Source organism: Micropterus dolomieu, linkage group LG21 (assembly GCF_021292245.1).
Source record: "Micropterus dolomieu isolate WLL.071019.BEF.003 ecotype Adirondacks linkage group LG21, ASM2129224v1, whole genome shotgun sequence".
Taxonomy (NCBI): Eukaryota; Metazoa; Chordata; class Actinopteri; order Centrarchiformes; family Centrarchidae; genus Micropterus; species Micropterus dolomieu.
This window is the reverse complement of record NC_060170.1, coordinates 9,981,221-10,004,435: the sequence shown is the minus strand read 5'-3', so window position 1 is coordinate 10,004,435 and position 23,215 is coordinate 9,981,221. Positions and strand designations below refer to the sequence as shown.

General features: G+C 38.4%; 3 protein-coding genes across 5 annotated transcripts in view; 1 reads left to right on the top strand and 2 right to left on the bottom strand.

Annotated features, from left to right (window-relative positions):
* Nucleotides 1-4,677, bottom strand: part of dmrt1 (doublesex and mab-3 related transcription factor 1) — a 43,391-nt gene extending 38,714 nt beyond the window's left edge. The window contains exons 1-3 of one of the 2 annotated variants that reach the window (XM_046034234.1): nucleotides 4,331-4,677; nucleotides 2,868-3,042; nucleotides 155-312 (exon numbers count right to left, since the gene is read on the bottom strand). In XM_046034234.1, coding sequence (XP_045890190.1) covers nucleotides 155-312; nucleotides 2,868-3,042; nucleotides 4,331-4,549 — 552 coding nt within the window. In that variant the 5' untranslated portion in view covers nucleotides 4,550-4,677. The remainder of the gene's footprint in view (nucleotides 1-154; nucleotides 313-2,867; nucleotides 3,043-4,330) is intronic. The other variant, XM_046034233.1, reaches the window with a different exon arrangement.
* A 2,474-nt stretch (nucleotides 4,678-7,151) lies between these two features.
* LOC123961042 (cilia- and flagella-associated protein 157-like) lies at nucleotides 7,152-18,871 on the top strand. The gene is made up of 9 exons (XM_046036145.1): nucleotides 7,152-7,371; nucleotides 8,200-8,471; nucleotides 9,816-9,969; nucleotides 10,224-10,491; nucleotides 11,093-11,214; nucleotides 12,370-12,520; nucleotides 13,259-13,413; nucleotides 13,693-13,842; nucleotides 17,312-18,871. Exons 1-9 carry the CDS (start codon nucleotides 7,208-7,210, stop codon nucleotides 17,352-17,354), a joined length of 1,479 nt encoding a protein of 492 aa, XP_045892101.1. The 5' UTR covers nucleotides 7,152-7,207; the 3' UTR covers nucleotides 17,355-18,871.
* Nucleotides 18,872-19,260: 389 nt separating this feature from the next.
* The window catches only part of kank1a (KN motif and ankyrin repeat domains 1a), a 65,212-nt gene continuing 61,257 nt past the window's right edge, over nucleotides 19,261-23,215 (bottom strand). Inside the window, exons 9-12 of one of the 2 annotated variants that reach the window (XM_046034050.1) lie at nucleotides 23,067-23,209; nucleotides 21,394-21,594; nucleotides 20,358-20,456; nucleotides 19,261-20,237 (exon numbers count right to left, since the gene is read on the bottom strand). In XM_046034050.1, the coding sequence (XP_045890006.1) occupies nucleotides 20,175-20,237; nucleotides 20,358-20,456; nucleotides 21,394-21,594; nucleotides 23,067-23,209 (506 nt within the window). In that variant the 3' untranslated portion in view covers nucleotides 19,261-20,174. The remainder of the gene's footprint in view (nucleotides 20,238-20,357; nucleotides 20,457-21,393; nucleotides 21,595-23,066; nucleotides 23,210-23,215) is intronic. The other variant, XM_046034049.1, reaches the window with a different exon arrangement.

Below are 23,215 nucleotides of genomic sequence, written 5' to 3'. Positions count from 1 at the left end.
ATCAAAATAGTTGGTGAACAATTTAATAGTTGACAACTAATCGATTAATCAAGCTCCACACATGTACACTGCAGTGAAATACCTTTGGACCTTAAAGGCTTTAAATGGAGTCTGACTGTTACTGATAAACAGCAGAGTGGTTGTTGATAGTCACCTGGTATTGCTGGTAGTTGTACAGGTTGCCATAATAGCTGGAGTAGCGTGAAGGCTGGTAGAAGTTGTAGTAGGAGGTCTCCATCAGCAGGTCAGATGGTCCCTCAGTATGAGTCCGGGCGCCAGCCGACGGGCTGGAGGACGCCGCCGAGCGACTCCCTGGTCAAATACACATACAGAGAGGAGACAACAAACATCGGTTCAGAGTCTGAAATATCTTGTTTGTGACTGGATTTCAGTATTTTCTGACCATAATTACATCTGAAATATGGATTTATGCATTCATGTACTTTATATGTAGTTTTAGTTGTTTGGTTTAATTTTTTATTTTCTTGTCTTTGTTGATGCTGAAAACCAATGAATCAACAATGAAAACACCCTTCAACAATGAGACCTATTCAACTTCCTGGCTTGCAGTAGAGCTAATGATCAATCATTCAATAGGAAAAGAAAACATATTTCTTGAACTTGACAAGAATTTTCTGGTCATTTCACCCTTAGCTCAAATTGCTATCAACAGCACCATCTGCAGGTGAAAGGTGTTTTTGACATCAAATTAGCAGACATATCACAACACACCAGCACAATACAGAAATGTGGATTGCCCCATCACGACAAACATGACCATCAAATCATCATTACCCATTATCTAACGCTCTTTCCTTATCAACAAGGCCACATTCTTCTCAGGCAGACCCTAATCTTTCAGTCTTACACAATGAAGACACTGTGCACCACTGAAGCCAAAGATAATGACATGTGATGTCCCTGTTCGAATACTTGTCATCAGTGAATCACAGAGTGCTCAACTCCTTTTTCCACATCGGTCTTTCCTCTCTGTTGCCAAGCCAGAGACCCAAAGTTCACTCTCACATAAACACAAAGCAGGATCAGAGCAAGGCATGAGCAGCCTTGACCACAGTCATATTCCAACTCCTAATGTGCTATCAGGCTGACAGGGAACATGATATCTGTGTCTGCCTCCACACCACTGCCAAGAAAGACATCAAGGATGCCCTTTCATTCTGCTGCCACAAAATCAACTTTAATTTTCACTTATTTTCCCATGTCTCTTATTGATGGTATCTACAGTTCCTTTAAAAGTATTCTTGTCGTGTGGACTTGACTATTAACAGTGGACTTAATTCAGTCTTTCCGACCCTAAACAACAGAAACAGATGACAACGCACAAAGAGACGAGTAACGCGCAAAGAGAAATGCATATGGGGCCAGAGTGCGCAAAGCTTTTTTCCTACTTTCAAGTCTACTTCTAGTGATTAGCACCTCACTACAACCCTTGATGTGGGTAACTTTTTCTATATTATAAAGAACAAATATAACAAACAAAATAATTGATTGAACAGACACCATACAACTGTCTCTTGTAGAGTTTACTTCTATTCTCATTTTAGTTTTAAATAACTTATTATTCTTTTTTTTTAAACTTAAAACTTAGTTCTCTTTGTGCTGCTGCAACAACCCGAATGTTCCCTCTGGGGATCAATAAAGGATTATCTTATCTTGGAACGTGGCTTTGCTGCCTGTTAAACTGAAGGTTTTGCAGTTTTTGTACAGTCTGAATTGTTCTGCATGTTAAACTGTCAAAATGAAACAGGAACAGGATTTCCAACTGATAAAAATTATCTTCTGAATTATGACAATGAGTAGTTCAGAAAAATAATTCATAGAACAAAAGTTAAATTATACAATTAAAGAGAAGGTGTATCCAGAAGCACGATTTAAGTCAGCTGTGCTTTTCAAAGAGAATGAAAGCATTTTAACATACAACAGATTCACTCAAGACATCAACAATTCAATGTCAATCCACAACTCACACATTGGCAACTCTTTCTTCTGAACAGCATCTTTGAATACAACTATTACTGTTGTTAATTTTCATTGATATTTGTATTATTCTCACTATTATTATTTTAAATCTCTATGTGTTGGGCCCACCCCAACCTCTCACCGCCCCTGTCTACACCCAACGGTCAAGGCAGTTTGTCTGTAATAAATTGGTCCTATGTAAATAAAACTGAATTGAACTGAATATCCTCCATTGTTTATTTACAAAAGAGGCACAAATAAAAAGGGGCCGTTCAGTAAAAGCTAGAAGGCATATCTGCTTCATTAAAGGAGTTCTCCATGTAGAGCCTGCACATGGAGCATAAACACGGTGCGTACTGATCATTTCATAGATTGTCACACAAAATACAGTGGACTTTACTATTTAATGATGTCCAGGTGTATACTTAGATCGTAAAGATTGTGTGTGTGTGTGTGTGTGTGCGTATCAAATCAAACACTAACAGAGTACATTTCATTCAGAAAACTGCATGTTTTGTCAGTTAACATTACACACACCCACAGAAATTATCACTTCATGCTGATTCTTCTTTTCATTTCAGGCTTAAACATTTCTGTGAAAACGTCAACCTGAATTGTTTCTAAATCTGTCTACTCAACTGCAGAACAGCTCTTCACCATTTCATCTGTGTTTTCCATGTTTTTTCCACGTGAATGCTGACCGCTGCATGGTTGCTATCATGTGCAGACCCACTATATTTATAAACAATTTGGCATAACCAAATACACTGTCCATTCTCTTGGGAGCTGTTGTTTGGACACACTGACTTACCTGTACATTAGCAGTGTGAGAGGGTAGTGAGAGGGTGTGGCAGACAGTGAATGAATAATGGTTGGTATTCCCTCACCTGCAACAACAAGAGAAGGAGCGGAGGTACTGGTAGGTGTCGGAGATCGTGCCTCCACAGAGAACAAGCAATCTGCTCCAGCCTCATTCTTCACCATCACCTCAGGCCCGGACAGAGACAACGGACTACAAATCCCAAGTTCCTCCTCCTGAGCCTGCTGCCTTCTCAGGGCAACCTGGAAAGGAGGAAAGGAAATAAAACACAACATCACCCTTATCTACTGATTTTTCAGAACTGACTCAATACAGATTCAATATCTGCTTGATAATAAAAAGTCAATGCCACAAAATAATAATAATAATAATAATACATAATTAGTACACGATTCTCTATTCGATAATAAATATCCATTTGTAGCATTGGGAAGAGAAAAGAAATTGATATATGATGATAATGAAAATAATCCACATTATCCAGCCCAAGTTAAATCCTTGTTTAGTTAACTTTTTAAGATTTATTTTATTTTTGTTTGTTTCTTTTGTGACTCATGTGTCTGGGCTGCTGTCAAATTTCCCTTGTACTCTCTATCTGTCTGTCTGTCTGACTGTGTGTTTGTAACATGCCATCATTTTAAAATGTATAATTAGTTTTACTTCTAGTCTCAAAGCAAAACTATCAGTGAGCCCACCCAACAACATCTGTTTAACAAACCCCTAGAACGTTACTTAAAGCTACAAAGTAGAGCTGAACAATTAATCAAAATGACAATATGGCCTACTGCAAATTTCAAACTGCAGGAGGTGCAATATTTGTTAAAGGCAAAATGTGTGTCAAAATACCATTTTAAATTAAATATTGTCTGCTGCAGAGATGTCCTGGCCCACACACCATATTCTACAGACTAAAGAAAACATCTGTGTCTGGTACATCATGCAAAAATCACACCATAATCATTTAAATATGTTTTTCAACGAAAATTAGAATAATTATGTGATTATTCCCCCAAATCATTTGCAATAGGCCCATCAGTCAAAATCATTCAGACCTACTACAAAGTACAAAGTTACAAAGCAAATTACCAAAAAATGTACAAAAAAATGTAATAAAAAAAGGAGCTGCTCTCTATACTGTAGCCTAACTGTTAACTAATTTCTATTTTTATACTGCTTGCTGTTAGTAACAAGTGTAGCAATATAATCATAAAACACATTTATAAACAGTTAGATGTTGTGTAAATTAAGCTAGCTGTGTATAAACTCAGCTAGCTAGGTTGCTTAGGCTGTTAGTACACAAATGAAAATTAGGAAAAACAACTAAAGTAAACAGTTTCCAGGGGGTTAAAAAGTAGGAGAACATGAATTCAAATAGTTTTCTGAACAATTAAATGTTGTATTTCCTGTTTCGCGCCATATAATCAACTTATTTCACCCCAAAGCCTTGACGTTTAACAGCTTCTTCTTTTCTTTTTTCTTTTTTTTTGCTAAAACTAAGCTAGCCGCGCTAACCGGTAAAATAACGATTACCTGGGCCGCCATGACTCTCTGCCTCTCAGCTATCAATTTACATTTGGGACACTGGCAGTCCCTCCAGTTGCAGAAGCGCTTGTGTCCCTTCAGAGGAGACACATAGCCGTGGTTCCTACAGCGGGAGCACTTGGGCATCCTCGGGGGTTTCTGGCCTTTGGGCGGGGACAGTGGTCCAGTGCACTCCGGCACTTGCTTGCTCTGCTTGTCCTTGCTCATGGCTAACCTTACTGACAATGAAACAACAAAAAGTCTGATGCCAACTGCTAGACCTGCCCAGGAACTTTAGCTACTGTGTTTGCGCAGCAGGCTCGGCTGGTTAAAGCCTGTACTCGTGCCAGGCTGGAGGCTGTAAGGTCACCGTCCTTCCACGCCCTACTGCTGCTGTGACTTGTGGGAGGAAACAAGCTGGAAGCGGGGGAGAAGCTGGCAGAGCCATGGCATCACTCTGTTGCAGTCACACTTAGATTATTAGCAAATCATAAATAATTAAAGCCCATTGTTACATATGAATTTATGTTTTCCTAACTACCTCAGAGGGGGACAGGGCAGCAATAGGCGTACCACAGTGCTGAAATACTAAAGGTCATGCATTAACTTTTACTGAAGTGGAAGTACAACATTAATAATTAACACAAGTATTAGCATCAAAACATACCAACATTAAAATAATCTTTATGCAGATTGGGACATTTCAGAATAATGTATATTATGTTATTGGTTTATGATTATTAATGAATTAATGTGTACATCACTTTAATGTAGTAGCAGGTAAAGTAAAGTAGAGCTAATTTTAACAATAGGCTACTTTATAATCCCCGACCCACCCACCCATTAATCATAATTTTTTTCTTGATTAAGTTTTGTATTATTAATCTGAACATGCAAAACAAGTAGTAACTAAAGTTAGTGGAGTAGAAGTAGAACATTATACATAAAGGTTTAGTAATCTTCAGTCTCAGGTGTACTGACCTGGTTGAAAGAAATGTCAAATGTACAACTCATTTAAATTCTCTATCTGTAACCTTGCAGACATTTTCTACTTAAAACAAAAAAAAAAGATTTTAAATGAATCCCGGCATCTGCACACATCATCATCATCTTATATTTTTAGGAAATACCGGAGCAACTGTGCGTCAGGATAATCACAAAGCATTTGCAACCACTTTATCAACGCCAGTGTTTCTGCACACACCATTCACAAACCAGACATTTAAAGTGACATCCAACCAGGCAGTGTTATACATGGCTTAATGTGAGTTAAAATGGTGGTAAACAACTTGCTATTTTGACAAAAATAGATCTTAGATATCTTAGATCATGATAATTATATTTTAAAGTTAACTTCTCAATTCCTGTTTTCCCTTGGTCTGAGGTGAGAGGTTATGCGGTGATCTGATAGGTATTCATGATGAAGTCAATCTTCCCATTAAATCTCATAGGATTACCATGAGAGTTTATACAACTCAATTACATTTCAGCTAACAATCAAATCAGGTATTGCCAAACATGATTCAAAGTCATATTTAACTGTAACCTCTTAACTCCAAAACTGGAAGCACAAAAGTCTGTGTGGGTAGCTGCTGAGACACATTCCTGACAAAATAATGTGGTAAAGAAATGTTGTAGTAAATATATTTTAGCATCCTGCTAAAATACACTTACAGTAGCTCTTTTTTTCATGGCGGATGATATGCTACATGGTGAATTTATACATTGCCTTGTTAATATGCTAGGCTTGACTGAGCTGAAACCGAATTAACCTCCACACTGGTCAGTCAGTCAACCAAGTGGATTTATAGGCAGGGAGTGAAGTGAGATGAAACACACAGGCACCCAATTAAAAACCCGTGCAGCCAAATGGAGGGGGAATGAAAAGTTACCAATTAAAAAGCAGGCATTTACAATCACCCGCTCAAGATAAATAACTGCTACACTTGATTGGCTGAGGTCCTGGTGCTATAAGGTAACTCAAAGCAGGGTTACAACACTGAGTTTAATTGCCTCGATAACATGAGGTAATAATGATAGATTATGATGCAGTAAAGAAGGATGTCATTTAACACATTTAACCTTTCTATTAGCATGACTGCTGTCTGAGCTATAAGCTACAGTGAAACAGCAGCAAGGTCAGTGCATAATTAAAAGATGATGTTTTTCTCACAGCAACAGCTGGTATGAATGGCTGCAACTAGGCAAGATTTTCATGCAATACTGGCTCACACCACCCAAGGCCACCACTGAGTAGGAAACCATCAGATGGGTAGGGTCCTGGCCACACTAACGGGTAGGTGGATGAATTTCATAATAGCTAATAAAAAACAAATAAGCAGAGACTCAGTTGTTTATTTTATTTCTTTTGGGTACTTTCCCAGTACACACAACCAGGAAGTGAAGTTATCCAAATAAGTAAAGAACTTAAGTTATTGTGTCATTTTGTCTTATTTATTATTTACTTTTATATAACTTTTTTTTTCATTTCTCATCATATCATTTTAAATTTTGGAAAAAAATATAAACTTAATTTTAGCTAAATCGGGTGTGGCCAAATTTGGCGATTGTTTAAAACGATCAGATTTCGCTGTATCAAATTTACCAGAGCGCGTAAATCATTCAAAAATATTGTTATAAAGACCAATCAAAAATGTAATTAAACACTATAACTGTAATACATATTTGCGCTATACAATATTTGTTAAAAGGCCGATAAAAGAATGAATACTCGGTCCACATTATTACATTTTCATGCAGCTCAGTTCCTGTGTGAGGATATACTTTCCGAGGAGTCCTTGAAGGCAGCATTGCCTAGCAACAGCGCAGTTTAGTTTCTCCGCCGGTGTCCTCCGCGAAAACTTTTAGCCAACTTTCTCTGACAAAATGCCCAAAAAGAAGGATAAGAAAATCGGCGACAAACAAGATGAAGTCAAGAAAACATCGAAATATGAGAGTTCGGCGACTCCTGCAGATAAAACAGCTTCAGACGACAAAGAGAAGGATTTATATCTGATTCAAATACGATATTTAAACGAGCAGTTGGAGAGGTGAGCCTGTTTCACAAGTTACTTTACTGCAAATGATGTAATAATATGTTTATATAAGTAAACGGTTTGTAGATAACTTTGTTACTGTTGTTTTTCACATTTAAGTTCATTTTAAAAAAATTCCTTCAGTCCAACTTCTACGTGATTTGCATTGTGCTTTCGTGTTAGCTGGTCATTTGTTTGCTCGCGATATTATCACTTTGACATTAACGTTAGCTTAAAAGTGTCCACCCATAATGCAGATACCTAACGTTAGCCATAACATATAACCAGTGGTGGGAAGTTTACTCAAGTAACGTTAAATATAATTTTGAGATATTTTACCTGAGTGTTTCCAATTTATGGTAACTTACTTACTTACTCCACGACCTTTCAATACCTTATTGAACAGCTGTTAACTCTCTAAGTTAGTTACTTTTCAGTTTATAACGTTATAATACAATTGAATTTCTGTTGGGCCAACTCCAAATATAGGAACCTAGAATTATCACTATCTTGAAGTGAAAGTATGTGCACTTCAGACCAGTTTCAATCACAATTCAAAGGGCTGCACCTACAGTTTTTGATGACCCCTAGTTCTTGTTTCTACTAAGGTTGAGTGCACTTATTGTAAGTCATTTTGGACAAAAGCATCTAAAAATTAACTATAAACTATAAAAGTGGCAAACTACAAACTATCACAGCCTTTTGTAAGGCAGCATTGTACTGTATGGCATCCACTTTGCCAGAAATATTGAAGAAGATACACATCACCCCACTGTACATACAATATAGAGAAGACTAATATTATCCTTAACACTTGACTGCTTGACCTTCTTCATCCTCCAGATACCAGCTGAAATATGATCAACTAGAGAGGCAGAAGAAGGACTTAACCTCTCAGTACAGTTCACTGGAGACACAGAAGAAGGACAGTGTAGAGTATCTGAAACGCTGCTTGGAGGTAAAGGAGGACGAGGCGGACGAGCTGACAGAGCACCTGAAGAGTCAGCGGCAGGCTGCTGATAAGGACAGAGACGCCCTGCAGCTGCAGCACAGTCGGCTGAGTCAAGAGCTTCAAGAACGGATTGAAGAACTCACTACAGAAAACATGACACTTGGTGAGACAGAATATCTCTGTGGCTTAAACAAGGGTTGAGTTCAGCTCTTACTATAGCATGTTGAAGGTGACATGATTTTTCAATTTGATGTTTTTCCACATAAAACTGAGACGTAATTATTTACTTGAGAAACTACTACTGTGTCGAAGAACAGTGCTTTTCCCATAGCGTGAAATTATTATTAATTTCCAACAGGGTGGCAGATGGGAAATGGAAATTAATAAATCAAGTTATGCCTAGGGCTGGGCAATAAAACAATAATGATAGTTATCGCAATATAATTTTCCTCAATAACCATATAACAAATGATCAATATATTGTCAATAAATGTTGAATTCATGTTGTTTTGAATGTTCTACCTCAGATTTGTGAAGTGATCCACTGTAATTAACCATCTGGTTTCTTCAATTTTCACTCAGGAGCAAAAATCAGCCTTTAAACTCAAATGATTAACTGAAATAATGATTTGACATTTATCGTGATCCATCGTCAACCGCTTATCCTGCGTACAGTGTCGCGGGAGGCTGGAGCCAATCCCAGCTGACATCGGGCAAAAGGCGGGGTACACCCTGGACAGGTCGCCAGTCCATCGCAGGGCCACACATAGACAAACAACCAGTCACACTCACACTCACACCTAAGGACAATTTAGGGTCACCAATCAACCTAGCCCGCATGTCTTTGGACGGTGGGAGGAAGACAGAGCACCCAGAGAGAACCCACGCAGACACGGGGAGAACATGCAAACTCCGCACAAAAAGGCCGGGGCAACCAGGGTTCAAACCTACAACCTTCTCGCTGTGAGGTGACAGTGCTAACCACTGCATCACTGCGCCGCCCTATACATTTATCGTGATAATTATCGATATCAAATAGTATGAAATGTTTTTACCGTGATAACATTTTTGGCCATATCACCCAGCCCTAGTTATGCCACTCAGACACCTATTGAAATACATCCTGAAATACAAGCCTCCAGCCCAAAACATATTATTACATTTTAGTAGACAGAAATGTTTATTTATAGACACCTAAGTTTGAGATTAATCTTTGTAAAACTTTGACACACTGACATAAACGGTATGGAAATATGACAACAATTTATTTCTAGCCAGCTTTTTCACTACATTGGTGGTAATTAGTTTCATTGGATTTGTAACATCAACACATTATAACGTACATTCAATCATCACGGCAACAAACCAGATGGCGGAACAGTTTAACAAACCTCTACACTGCATTTAACACAAACTGGCTGCAGAAACAAATGCACTGGTTGCTTTAAACCTCAGAAAGTGGAACCACTAAGGTTTAACTTTCTTCTCTCCTCTCTACTCCTCCAAGCGGCGAGGCTTGCTAGTCTAGAGGAGTTTCAGAAGCAGAAGGAGCAGCTGATGTCAAAAATGGAGACTCTGGAGAAGCAGTTGGCCAGTCAGAGGGAGGAACAGAAAGCTGCCGTCCACAGCCTGGAGATGAAAGCACTGCTGGAAAAGAAGAGGTTGAGACAGCTGATATAATGACAGCATTATATCTGTAATTTTAGCCTACAAGTATATCCTATCCTAGCTATGAAGAAATAAAAAACTGACAATTATGGCAGAAAGGTACAGTGGTAGCATAAAATTCCAGGGATTTTTTAATTGAAGGGTAAAAAGCTGTACAAGGTTACATCACATGGCTTGCATTCAGTATTATTAAATATACTATGCCTAAATTATTTACTTTCCTCTGTCCTGTTCCCAAACACAAAAGGATGGAGAAAGAGATGGAGAGCCACGTGGCGTCCATGGCGGCAGAGGTGCAGCACCTGGTGGACCAGAAGGTCCCGGAGGCGACCAGGTTGGCCCTTCAGGAGAACACGGAGGTTAAGGCTCAGTTCAGCCAGCTGTCAGCACAGGTACAGGTCCTAATGGGGGAGAACTCTGCCCTGCGGGACCGTAAGAGTCGGCTCAGTGTGGATGTGGACATCCTGGAGCAAATGCTCAGCAAGACGTCACGCAAGAGCTGCATCCGCGAAAAGGTAAGAGAAAGCCTTCATGGATACGTTTTTCCACTAATAAAAAGATAATCTATTCATTGCTCGGATCGGATCCAGTTGGTGTTGATGTTTGCATACATGAGTTGTAAGTGTTATGAATGACCTTGTAATTGTAAGATCTATTCAACTAAAGCATCAAATATGGTATCTGTAGATTCTTATTGTGTATTGTGCTATATTGAAAAACATTTTTAAACTTGGTGCTATTAATATAGTGTTCTTACTGTTCACTCCAATCACACAAAACTACATTTTCTTGTGAGGACAGATCAAAATCTTTTTTCCAGATGATTTAAAATAACAATGATTAACTGATGTGGCTGAATGTATTGTGAAACAGGTACCCCGGCCAGAAGCTGTCAGCTTTTTCCCATTTACAAGTGGGGTCTCTGTAAGGATACTGTGTGGATAATTATGGTCCCCAGAGGATGATTCCTTGACTAACAATTGACAAGCCTGAAAACCCAATTTATCTGTATTGTGCTGCAGATATTCATACTCTCCAGATAATGAATCTGTATGTTTTTGGTGACTCCTGATCTATTTCATTCTCTAAAAACACTGGACACCTTCTCTCCATCAGGTGGTGGAGCAGCTTACAGAAAAATGTCAGCAGCTGCAAGCGGAGCTGAAACACTGTCGGCAAGAACTCGAGCAGCTTCAGACCAAACACACAGGAGTCCTGGCTGAGATGAAGGCACTCAGGTCAAAGTTTACTCTGTCTCTACTGTCTGCACCACTGACTCATTTTTGATCCATTTATGTCAGTGTTCAGAGCAATTAACAAGAATATCTCTAATATCTATGCTTTATAGACAGTACAAATCCACAATGTTTCTAGAAAAACGAAACAAATCCACAGTTTTTTATTTTTAAACTGGCAGCACAACTCTTTAAACTAGGCTGCTGCTGTCAGTAGATTCAGTTATCACTCATTCACATTTAAATTATTATCTTAAATTGTAGTAGAAATAAAAGACTAAGATCACACAAAAGGATGGAAGCAGGATGCGGAATAGCAACAAAAACAATTATAAGTCAGATGTAATAAAAAAGTTTCAACTACAGATGTACAACAAATATAATAAAAAATAAAGAAATAAAATAATAACTGAAGACTGAATAAAAAACATGATAAAGGAATTAAAGGAATACCAGTAGATACTAACAAACACAAAAAAGAGCCATATATTATCAAAATGGCCTAGTAGTACAATTAAGTGCCATAAATGAGGTACAAACAGTTTAGAGCTAAAATAACTAGTAACATACCTTTTTGCACACACAAACACAACAAAGAAAAGGCTAGAGCATACAGGAACACTGAAGCACACTCTTAACTAAAAGGACTTCATTGAATGCAGCTCTGGCCAACATAACCTAAGTAGATACAGTAACTTAGTGTAATTTCATTTTTAACAGTAATTTTGCACAAAGAAAAACAGATATTAAAAAGTAAGAACGGTGAAAGGTGAAGCTCAGTGACAATTCGTGGAAGTTTTTCATTTGAAGTACCAGCTACAGACACTGTGCAAAAAAAGACAGACAGCATCAAACTGTGATTTTCAGGCGTGACAACCAAAATTAGTTTGGACAACATTGGGGAATAAAAGATCTGAATTTAGCAGTGCATTAACTACAAGACAGAGGCTTCTTAACTCATGGTGCTGGAAGTAAACACATAAGTAATGAGAACTGATTGCATTTTACTGTCGTCTATGGGTCAGAAGTCGCAAAGAACGTCTATGGGGAAATATCATTAAAGTGGCTCAGGGGGCATCCAGATTTACACCAGAGACCTCTTGATGCGCAGTCAAACACACGGTGAATACAGCGTCACTGTCAGTGTTGTGTTTTCAGACAGAACGGGTCCTCGCTATCTGAGCAGTGCAGCAAATACAGAGCCGAGGCGAGTCGACTGGAGGCGGAGCTACAAGAGGAAAGGAGGAGGAGAAGCAGGATGAAGAGCATCATGCAAGAAGCAGCAGTCGCTCTCAGACAAGCCCTGATGGTAAAACTAAGTCCGGACCCTGAACACCCCATGTCAGGCCAGTGGCAGAATTGTATCTTATTTAAGGACAATTTTTTTTTTGTCTATTGATGAATACATTTTTTCCCCGCTGCTATGTTTCTATGACAAAAAAGGAGCTTAACGAAACTAGAACACATGCTGGCACTACAGGAAAAATCCACACTAGGACAATAGAACAATAAATAGACCTTTATTTACCAAACCATGTTAATGTTTAACAAATCATACAATAACTTAGCTATTTTTCTACCGTCATCATATTGTCCCATGTTTTTGTGTCTAAGTGACTAACTGTGACAATATTTAAAAAAATAAATTGGTCCAGTATTGAGCAAACACGCTGCAGTCGGCAGCAGTGAAACAGGGCTGCGGCGTAATCCTTGTGGGCAATTATGCTCTGTCAAAGTAGGTCCACTAAAGTGCTTGCTTTTGCCACAGACAAGCTCAGATTATTATTAAGTGTCTGACAACATTAAAGAAAGGATTCCTACAGAGGGACTTTTTTGGGGTGTTTTTAACCCTTTAAAACACCAGAGTCACACATCAGTACAAACAAACAAAAACAACAAAGTCATAAACTACTGTGTTCTGAGAGGTAAAATTCTGTTTAATTATGGAGTCTGGTGGCTTTGACGAGAGCGATATAGCAACTGTTTCTGGTTAAACAAAATGAATCCTGCTCCTACCCTACCCTGATGCTGGCTCTGTTTGCTGCAGGAGGCATCCACTGAGCAGGACTTGGAGGTGGTCCACCAGTGGAAGCCGCTGATGCAGAAGCTACTGGTGGTCTTGGATGGACCCACACTCACCAATTCCACCCCTGAGAACAACCATCTGAATGAGTGGGAGACCTCTGACCCTGCAGCAGCCAGGTCATAAAATCACTCTCTCAGTGGATAATGTCTGTTGTTGTGTGTTCCGACCGTGTTTTTCAAGGGCTCTTTGATCTGCATTGTGCACCACACTGTGAGACGATAGTGTCCATTACCTACATATAGAAATAATCTATGACTTTAATATGCTTGATGGCATGTTTAAGTGTGTTTCTTTGTGAGAGGTTTTTATAACCCAATTGCAACAAAGAAATAAAGGTCTCAGCAGATTGAAAAAAAAAAAGAGTCACCATCGAGCTGTTTATTGTGTCTGTACAGAGCAGGGACCCTGAATCCAGCTTTGAGTTTCCAGTTCGAGCTGGCCCGCTACAGACCGGGCGATCTTGGCCTTGTACCCCGTCCCACACCGAAACACAAACTCTCCAGGACTGGAGCCGGGTCCGGCAGCACCCACGTGCCTCTGCACAGGTTTGTTTGGATCCTGTAATTCACCTACTTGGTCTGCAGGGGGCGGTGTTGTTTGTGAAAGATCTGTTTCAGTTTCCTTTATGAGCACAGTTTACTTAAAAACAGAAGTGTCTTGTGGAAACTTGCTAAATTATCGTGCAAGAACTGTTAACGGGCTCTGGTGGAAAAAATAAAGCCCTTATGTTAAATGTAGGATTACATAGGGTGCTTTTCACTGAAAAGTAGATACTTTTGGTGGAAACGAGGCTAAACAATGGAGAACATGCAAGAACATTTTCATATTCTTACCAGAACCTTCCCGTAGTTTTTTTTTTTCGTGTCAGATTCAGTGTGTAAATGACTCACGTAAACATGATGACTACCATCTGTGTGTTCATGAGAATTGTAAATTAGCACAATTAACACCAGTCAGGATGTGTTCATTCATGAAAATGACACTGAAGAGTAAAAAGAAGAACTACACGAGTTTGGAGACATCCATAAAGGAAATTATGTCATTTATAGCAACATCCTCAGTAAAATTAAGGGAACAAGGTTGGATCGGTGTGTCTCTCTGCGGAGCGGCAGCTCTAAACAAGTTTCACATGTGCAGAAGCACAGCCCGTGGTAACAGCCATTCATCTGTCTCTGCCAAGATTTCTGCATGCTGCCACTCTCCTCTAAGGGCCTGACATCCAAAAGATTACACTTCCAGCTGACCTTATAATATACAGAGACAAATTAAGCTTAAGTTAGTGCGTCATTTAAGTCGCTTTGCAGTTTGATATTGTGGAGATATCGTTTGGCTTTATGAATACATTTTAAAATGATCCAATTATCCAAACAGGATAATATCAATAGAATTATGAAGTGTAATATTTATAGGATTTTTTAAACTCAAAATTGCTTCAAAATAATGACATTTACAACCCAAAAAAACATGAACCCTACAAGATATCTGGACCATTCGTAAACTGCGTTAGTGCCATAGAGACATTAGAAAATACGAGAGAATTGGTGAATGTCCACTTAAGAACAAATTTTTTTGCATGAGTGGTTCTTGCATGAGGCTCAGTATATATTTATATTTTAGAGAGAAAACATTAACTAAAACTCATCATTTACCTTATTTTAAATTACTAGAGTCTTTCATTTTGTCATTTAAAGGACTTCAAACTTCAGGACTTTGCTAACTTATCAAACAACAAAATAAGTTTTCACACTTTTTGTGAGAATGAATGTCTTGAATGTTTGTTTGGAGATAATACCATTTACTCTTTAATGTAAAAGATCTCTTATCTAAAGTTGCACCTTTTTTTTTTTTTTTTTTTACAGTCTGTGATGTCAACTCTTTGGAATTACCTGTATTTCTACATAAATTGGTCATAAAATGTGCGTGTATTTATCAGGCTTCTCAGAATTACTCATAAGAACACTGCTAAGAATCGACTTAAGGGTAAAAGAAATTTTGGCTCAAAGCTGTGCTTAAAAGTTAGTTATCAAGCATCATATTCCTAATTTGAGTGAAGTGTAGGACTAAAGCTGAAGTGTCAGTCTTAGAGCTGATTCATGACACTTTCCTGTGCCGCAAATGGGATTTTGGATGGTGTTCTAGGCAAGAACCAATGAACAGATTTCCTTATTTAAGGAATATAATAATATTCTCAGATAAAATCACATTGAATAGTGAAATTCGTTTACATTAACAGACATTTGACAATCAAGAATTTTCAAGAGAATACATCATGACATACACATGGAGAAAAAAAGTAAAGAAAGTTGATCTTTATATGAGTGCCATCAATCGCGCCTGCTACTCCTGGGAAGCCGGCTATTTGCATGAATTGTGTTTCTGTTGGATTACACGGGGTGTTGTTGAGAAAATGAAAAAATGTGTGACAATATGTGGAGCTGTAGGTGCCATAATTGTTTCCATGACAATTCAGCTTATTGATTGTTGTGATGGCCCTCAGCGTCTCAGCATTGCTTTGCTGCATTTTCCCTGTGGCAAATAAAAAAAAAGCGTTGTCACAACCTTCAATTTAGTAAAAAGCGCATTGCTGTGTAAAGTCAGTGGTGAGATTACGTCCCTCACCAGCTCGCTGACAAAGATACTTCCTGCTCTGTCCAAACGATACTGTATAATGAACTGCGAATTGTCAAATAATTCAGAAACATTATTCCTCTCCTGAAAGATTTGTGTATGTCTCTGTCCCCACAGTGCCATCACAAACCTCTTTTGGCAACCCCATAACCACCTGAGAGACCTCTCGAGCTGTCTTAAATAACTGGGAGAGTAAGAGTGATTCTTAGCATAAATAAATTTGAAAACTTGCTTTTATACCCCTAACCCTAAGTTAGAAAGTACGTGTAAATTTCATGAATTCTCAGCACAAACATGGCAGTTTGAGAAGCTTGATAAATACGGGTCACAACAATAGACAAACACAGTCTGCTTTAACTAATACCACACAAACAATTATATGTTTTGATGTTTTTATTGAACACACCGTGTAAACATTCACACTATAGGGTAGAAAAAGTATGTGAATGAGACGAGATGTTGGTTAGAGCTGCCTTGCCCGGTAAAGAACACACATCAGTTTTAATTTTGCTATTCTCAGGAAGTATTGCCTAATGTGAAGTATGCCTTGAGCAAAAGAGCTCTCAGAAGAACTAAGATTAAGAATTGCTGACTTAAATGAAGCTGGAAACGGTTACAAAAGTATCTCTAAAAGCCTTGATGTCCACGGTAAGACAAACTGTCTATTAATGGAGAAAGTTCAGCACTGTTCATACTCTCCCTAGCTGTGGCCGTCCTGCAACGATGACTGCACGACCACAGAGTATAGTGGAGGGGGAATCATGGTTATGGGGCTGCTTCGCTGCCTCGGGGCCTGGATCGGTTGCTTTCACTGAATAACATGAATTCCAAAGTTAATCAACAAATTTTGCAGGAGAATGTCAGGCCATCTGTCCGCCAATTGAAGCTCAACAGAAGAAAATCAACAACAGAATGGCTTCTGGAGTGGCTCAACCCGAGATGCTGTGGCATGACCTCAAGATAGCAATTCACACCAGTCATCCCAAGAATATTGCTGAACTGGAACAGTTTTGTAAAGAGGAATGGTCCTAAATTCCTCTTGACTGTTGTTGTGGTCTGATCTGCAACTAAAGGAAAGGTTTAGTTGAGGTTATTTCTGCCAAAGGAGGGTCAACCAGTTCTTAAATTAAATTATTAATTAAAGGGTTCACAAACATACTGCGAATGTTTACACGGTGTGTTCAATAAAGAAATGAAAACATATAATTGTTTGTGTGGTATTAGTTTGAGCAGACCGTGTTTGTCTACGTAGATGAAGATCAGGTCACATTTAATGACCATTTTATGCAGAAATCCAGGTAATTCCAAAACGTTCACATACTTTCCCCTGCGACTGTATATGTTTATGACACTTATTTAACTGTTGTTGCTCTTTCCATCCCTTAGGAAACCGTCCAGTCAGAAAACAGCCATTGACAGTCTCCATTGACCTGCCTGACTCAGCAGTCGGATTTCGGACCTCCAGAAACTCATTCACTAAAACCAAGTTAACAGTAACTAACCTCACTTCCTACTCCTGTTGGAGAAAACCCTTAGCTGATGTAACTTTTTTGGCTATAAGTTACACATAATGATAAACACTTACTGAGGCAGTACAGTTTTATAACATCTAGTAACGCCAGACTGAGAAAGGGTGTAATCTATGAATTCAGCTTTCATTCATCATAAAATTAATGTGCCATTTCTTCCTTCACAAAAAACATGCACAGTTTGTCATTTCAGCTGCTAGGGGTCTCTTACATCCAAAACTAAAAGTAGTAGTTTGACTTGAAGTAGCATGTGATCATGGTAGTTGTTGAACTGCACCTTTACCTTGATTAAAATTAATGATTTCTCTGGTTTGAAAATTGTTGGAAATATCTAGAATAATGTAAGTACACAACTCAAACACTGACATACTGTAGATTTATGAATACAAATCTCAACCGGCTGTGAATCATAAGTTTGTTTGAAGTCTTCATTAGAAGCAAATTTAATTATTACTGAGGAAGGTTGTAGCTGGTTTATCTTTGCCTTTTGAATTCATATTTTGTTTTACTCCTGTAGGTTGGGAACTCGTTGTGGGTATCGTTTTGTTTTTGATTGAAATAGTTTCTTTTGATTATATATATATATATATATTTACTTGACAGCATGTGTTCATTTAATGCTGTGTTCTCCAGAGTGTGTTATGGTCTAAAAACATTGCATCTCTCATCGTCTAAGATGTGTTTAATGTTAATTAATTATCATTAATTAATGATCCGTCGCCTCCTTGGGAGAGTCCATATGATCAGTGTATCTGGATGGGTGTCTCGTGTTGTAGTTTTGCAAAAGCTTTTAGCTTTTTTGCTAAACATATATTGAGAAGCATTTAGAAACCCAGCAGTCACAGAAGAGACTGAAAACTATAGATGAAACCTAGAAAAATGTTTTTCCATGAGGCAAGAAAAACAACTGGAAACATGATTTTCAAGGCAGTTTTATTTCCCTTAAATGTAATATTTACTTAAAGGTTCAGTGTGCAATATTAAGGAGGATCTATTGAAAGAAATGCAATAAAATATACATAACAATGTTTTCAGTGGTGTATAAAGACCTTACATTATGAACCACTATGTTTTTATTACCTTCTAATGAGCCATTTCTATCTACATACACTGCGGGTCCTCCTTACATGGAAGTTGCTATGTTGTGCCGCCATGTTTATACAGTAGCGGACAAAAGTCTTGTCACTACATTGAATACGCACCAAGAACAACTACAAGAAGTAACGTTCGTAATAGTAGTAGTCATTGACTAGTAAGAAATAAGGAGAAATTTGGACAAATGGAGCAGAGCATATCGGCCACCGTACTTTCTCCTGCACTTGGGAAGGGAGGAGCGAGCTGTGCATTGATGTGGTGTCCATTTTTCCTTCTTAAATCTTTATGGCAAAAGAGAAATAAAGTATACATGGGACGCAAAGATGTATTCAGAACTTTGATTTGTGCAAAAACACGTATTGCATTACATATTTTTCAAACATGTCATCATGTAATAAGGTTATAATAACAGTTTTCTTTCCATGTAGAGCGAACTAGATGTCTGCGTGTTGTTTATATGCTCTGATAATGCTAATCCAACACATCTTTGTAGTAGCATCCATGTTGATTCCACATTCAGACTTGAGCACATGAACACACACTGAAGTCAGAAGAACGACTTCACAACTCGGGAAATGGGACCATCTGAGGAGCACGTGAATGCACCGAGTCGCTGGTTGCAATTCGCAACCCTCCACACTAGATGCCACTAAAACTTACACACTGGACCTTTAAGCTTTGTGGGTCATCAATGAAGACAGGACACTGATATATTCTTTAACTGGTGTTTATTGTTATATGGCAAAGTCTCAGGCACTTCAATTCTCATTTGAGGATGAAAGTCAGTACCTTGATGAATACTAGAGGACAGAGCTTATATTACACGAGACATGGACAGACATGGAAAGAAAGTTGACACGTAGACAAAAGGGAGAATAACTAAACTCTAGTGACCTGCGTATGTACAATGAAATACATATACAGTATCTGCATTAAAAACTATACTTTGATAAATATATAACTTCATGGGTTGTTAAGTAGTAATAGGAAATATTCAAAATACTGTGATTCATCTTTTTAAATAGATACAAAGGATTTATATAAAAGTACAATTTCTCCAGTCTAGATTACGTCTAGTTGTACATGTACTGTAGAGCTGGGCGCATGTGTGAGACCAGGATGTCGAGGCAAGCAATATATACAGGAAATATTTCCTCTAACATGTGGGTGGATAATCCTCCATCTGTATACTCTGATGAGAGAGGGGGGGGGGGGGAGAAGAAAAAAAAAAAAATCACAAATGAAGAGGTTTTGGTGCTCTTGAATGATCAACATTGAGCTTTAGAAATAATTTTAAAAAAAGGTTGTCAAATTGCAAAAAGAAAAAAAAAAAATCTATGAAAAAAAAAAAAAAGGCATTTAGAAACATTTTATGTTTGTGTTGGTTTGCTGATTGTTTGGAGACACAGAATCTGAGGGGACTTGAGGCACCGGCTGGTTACATTCATATTCAAAGGGCACTTTCAGCTCCTCATGGAAGAAAGGGTGCGCATAAATAAAAAACATTTCCAGAAATCTCATTGGTTGGTTGGTGCTTGGGATTAAGTCCCTCATCCAGCTGTGGGTAAGGCATCGTTCAGCATGAACCAATAGCAGCGCAGGGTTTGTAGGGAGAGGCGGGGCCTCTAATCAAACATGCCCCTCCGAGTGGGACTTGGTGACATCTTTCTGCCGAGTCGAGGGGTCCCCTAGAATACAGATGTACACAAACACACATGTAAACGCCTCGTGTAACAGTCAACATGTAAACGGATGTGAAATTAGAAGAACAGGGTGGTTTTAAACTGGAGGGAGAGACGAGGACGTACCGGTGACTGGGCTTTGGAGAAGTTGACGTGTGCATAAAGCAACACTGCAATGTCCTTGTGTCCTGCTTCCAGAGCGATGGACAGGGCGTTGCTCTCATCCTGAAAGAAGACAACAAGGTTAAAGCAGAAGAAGGAGAAACTGAAAATAAAACCTGTCAGACAGCAATCAGTCAGTATTCAGTGAACAAATGTTAAACATTTTTTACAATTTAAGGCCTTAATATTCACTGAATAAATTCATGGATTGATTATCGTCACTTATTTCAGGTCAGTAATGCTCGGTTAGTATCCACCCCAGTGTTGAAGAAGTATTCAGGTCCTTTACTTTAGTAGAAGTAAAAGTATGTAAGTATAATCACAAAAATGTACTTTAAGTATTAATAGTAAAAGTACCTAAAGCAGTAAACCGTGACTGTGTTATTATATATCCTCAATACATTAGATTCCTCATTATTCCTCATGTATTAATTTAAAAGTAGGATTTACTGTTGTAGTTGTTAGAAATGGAGCTCATTTTGAACTATTTTGTATCGGACTGCAACTAATGTACAATTATACATGCATTGACTGATTGTAAAAATTCAATCAAAAAATGTGACATCATCATCAGAAATGTTACCCCGAGGACAAGTGACACCTTCACAATGCTTATTTTGTCGAACCAACAGTCCGACCCTCAACATTAAAAATAAATGAAACTTACAAAAGGAAAAGCAGGAGATTAAATTTTTTTCCATGAAAAATTATTTAAATGATTATCAAAATAGTTGCAAATAAATCTTCTGTCATTTGACTTCGCCTCTGCTCTACTTATATGAAGTGTTGGGTACCAATTCATAACAAAACCTATTTTAGAAGCTCTTCATAGGTTTTTAAAGTAACTTAAGTTATCAAATAATTATAGTAAAAAGTACAATATTCCCCTCTGAAATGCAGTAATGTTTGTTTAAAGTAGCATGAAAACAAAATACTATAGTACCTCCATTTTGTACTTGTGCTTAGTTCCACCCCTTATGCCCCTTCACGAGTTACTCACGCTGTCACTGAGCGTGGCGTCACAGCCGGGTTGAGCCAGCAGCAGTTTCACGATCTCCACGTGCCCGTGTTCGCTGGCACACATCAGCGCCGTGGAGCCCTCGTCGTCCTGGACGTTGACGTCGGCCCCATGGGCCAGCAGGGCCCGAACCATGTCCATCCTGCCGTGACTGACCGCCAGCATCAGCCCCGTCTGACCAGCCTAAAACAGGGACAGGAAACAGATTTTTATTAAAGCCAGCACAGCTTTATGTCCTACAGTCATTATCATTATTTCATTATTATTGTTTTAATCTTATATTATTGTTGATTTTTGTAAATTGTCTGATTTGCCTCATTCCCTCCTGAAATGTTTTAATTCTGGTTTAACCATGTAAGGCACTTTGTGACTGTTTTTAAGTGCTGTGTCAATAAAGTTTATTATTGATTATAATGATCTCGACAGGCTATCCGTTCCCCATGTCATAAATCCAAACTACAGCCTTCTTTAGCACAGTTTAAGTTTACGCTGCTCCGGGAAAATTAATGCAAATATACTGAAACAGTTACCTGACAAGTCAGAAAACAAACTGAAGGCTGCAACTAACAAGTGTTTTCATTCTCGGCCATTTTCTGTTTTTATCCAAAACCCAGAAAATTTTAATTTACAATTCTATGAAACGGGGAAAAACCACATATGAGAGTCTGGAACCAGAGAAATTTTGCATAATAAATGAGTAAAACGATGAATTAAATGTCAAAACAACTGCCTAATAATATTCTGTCTTATCGGCTAACTGTGTTTCTGCCCTAAACTGATTAATTATCAAGTAAAAATATCACTGATTCCAGCTTCTCAACTGTGAGGATTTGCTGCTTTTCTATGTTTTTTTATCATTGTAGTTTTAATATTTCTGGGTTTAGAACAAAAATAAATAAGTTGGAGACGAACCTAAAATGGGGATTTGTATAAAGTATGTGGTTACGCAAAGTTATCAGTACATAATGGATTAAAAACAACAACAAAAAAAAACAGTTAGCGAACTACAATGAAAGTCTGATTATTAAACATCTATGGTGAAATGAACTCGTGTAAAGTGTGAGGGGAAGATGGAAATGGCTTCCTGTGATACAAAATATTCATGTGATCAATATACAGTAAATTAACCCAACCAATTATTATTATTGGTTGGGAACAGGACAAATATTGTCACTGTGACTGTAGTGTTTGCTAGAAAGAAAACAGCTGCAGCCCAAACTAAAAATACAAATAAACAACTCTACTGCTGTAAATATGAGCAAGTAAACATCCACCCAGAGAGAACAGCCCTCACCCGTGTGTCAAAAATACAAACAGTTCCCTTCTTTTACCACTTAGGGGCACCAAAGTACAATTTTTCCCACTACAGGGTAAAGAGTACATCCAAAATTAAACTTTATGATAAAACATTTTGCATGGTTAGCGGAGACTCCTGTGCTCCATCTGCTGTTCTAATTCATTAACTCATGGAAACCTTTTAAAAAACTAACACTGATAAACTCTTAATTTAAGCCTCGTTAACTTTAACCTGCTGTGGTTTATAAACAGAAAGTCGGCCCTTGGTTTGTCATCACGCCCTTCGTCTCCCTGAAACCTGAACTATGAGCGGTGGCTGTTGGTGCCCTGCCTCTACCTTCTGACCTGCAGTCACTGACCTGACTGGCTCGAGCGTTGACGTCGCCCTTGCTGAAGAGCTCCTCCACGATGCGCATGTCCTTGGGCGTCTCCACTGCTGCCAGCGCGGCCAGCATGATGGGTGTGTATCCCGCCTTGTTCTGCTGGTTCACGTTGCACACATCTGAAA

Excerpts from the sequence above, each read along its gene's own strand:
- LOC123961042 (XM_046036145.1), top strand. The coding sequence starts at position 7,208 with ATGCCCAAAAAGAAGGATAAGAAAATCGGCGACAAACAAGATGAAGTC. Across the intron at positions 7,372-8,199 it reads TTAAACGAGCAGTTGGAGAG|ATACCAGCTGAAATATGATC; the intron begins GTGAGCCTGTTT and ends TTCATCCTCCAG. Across the intron at positions 13,843-17,311 it reads ACCCACGTGCCTCTGCACAG|GAAACCGTCCAGTCAGAAAA; the intron begins GTTTGTTTGGAT and ends TCCATCCCTTAG.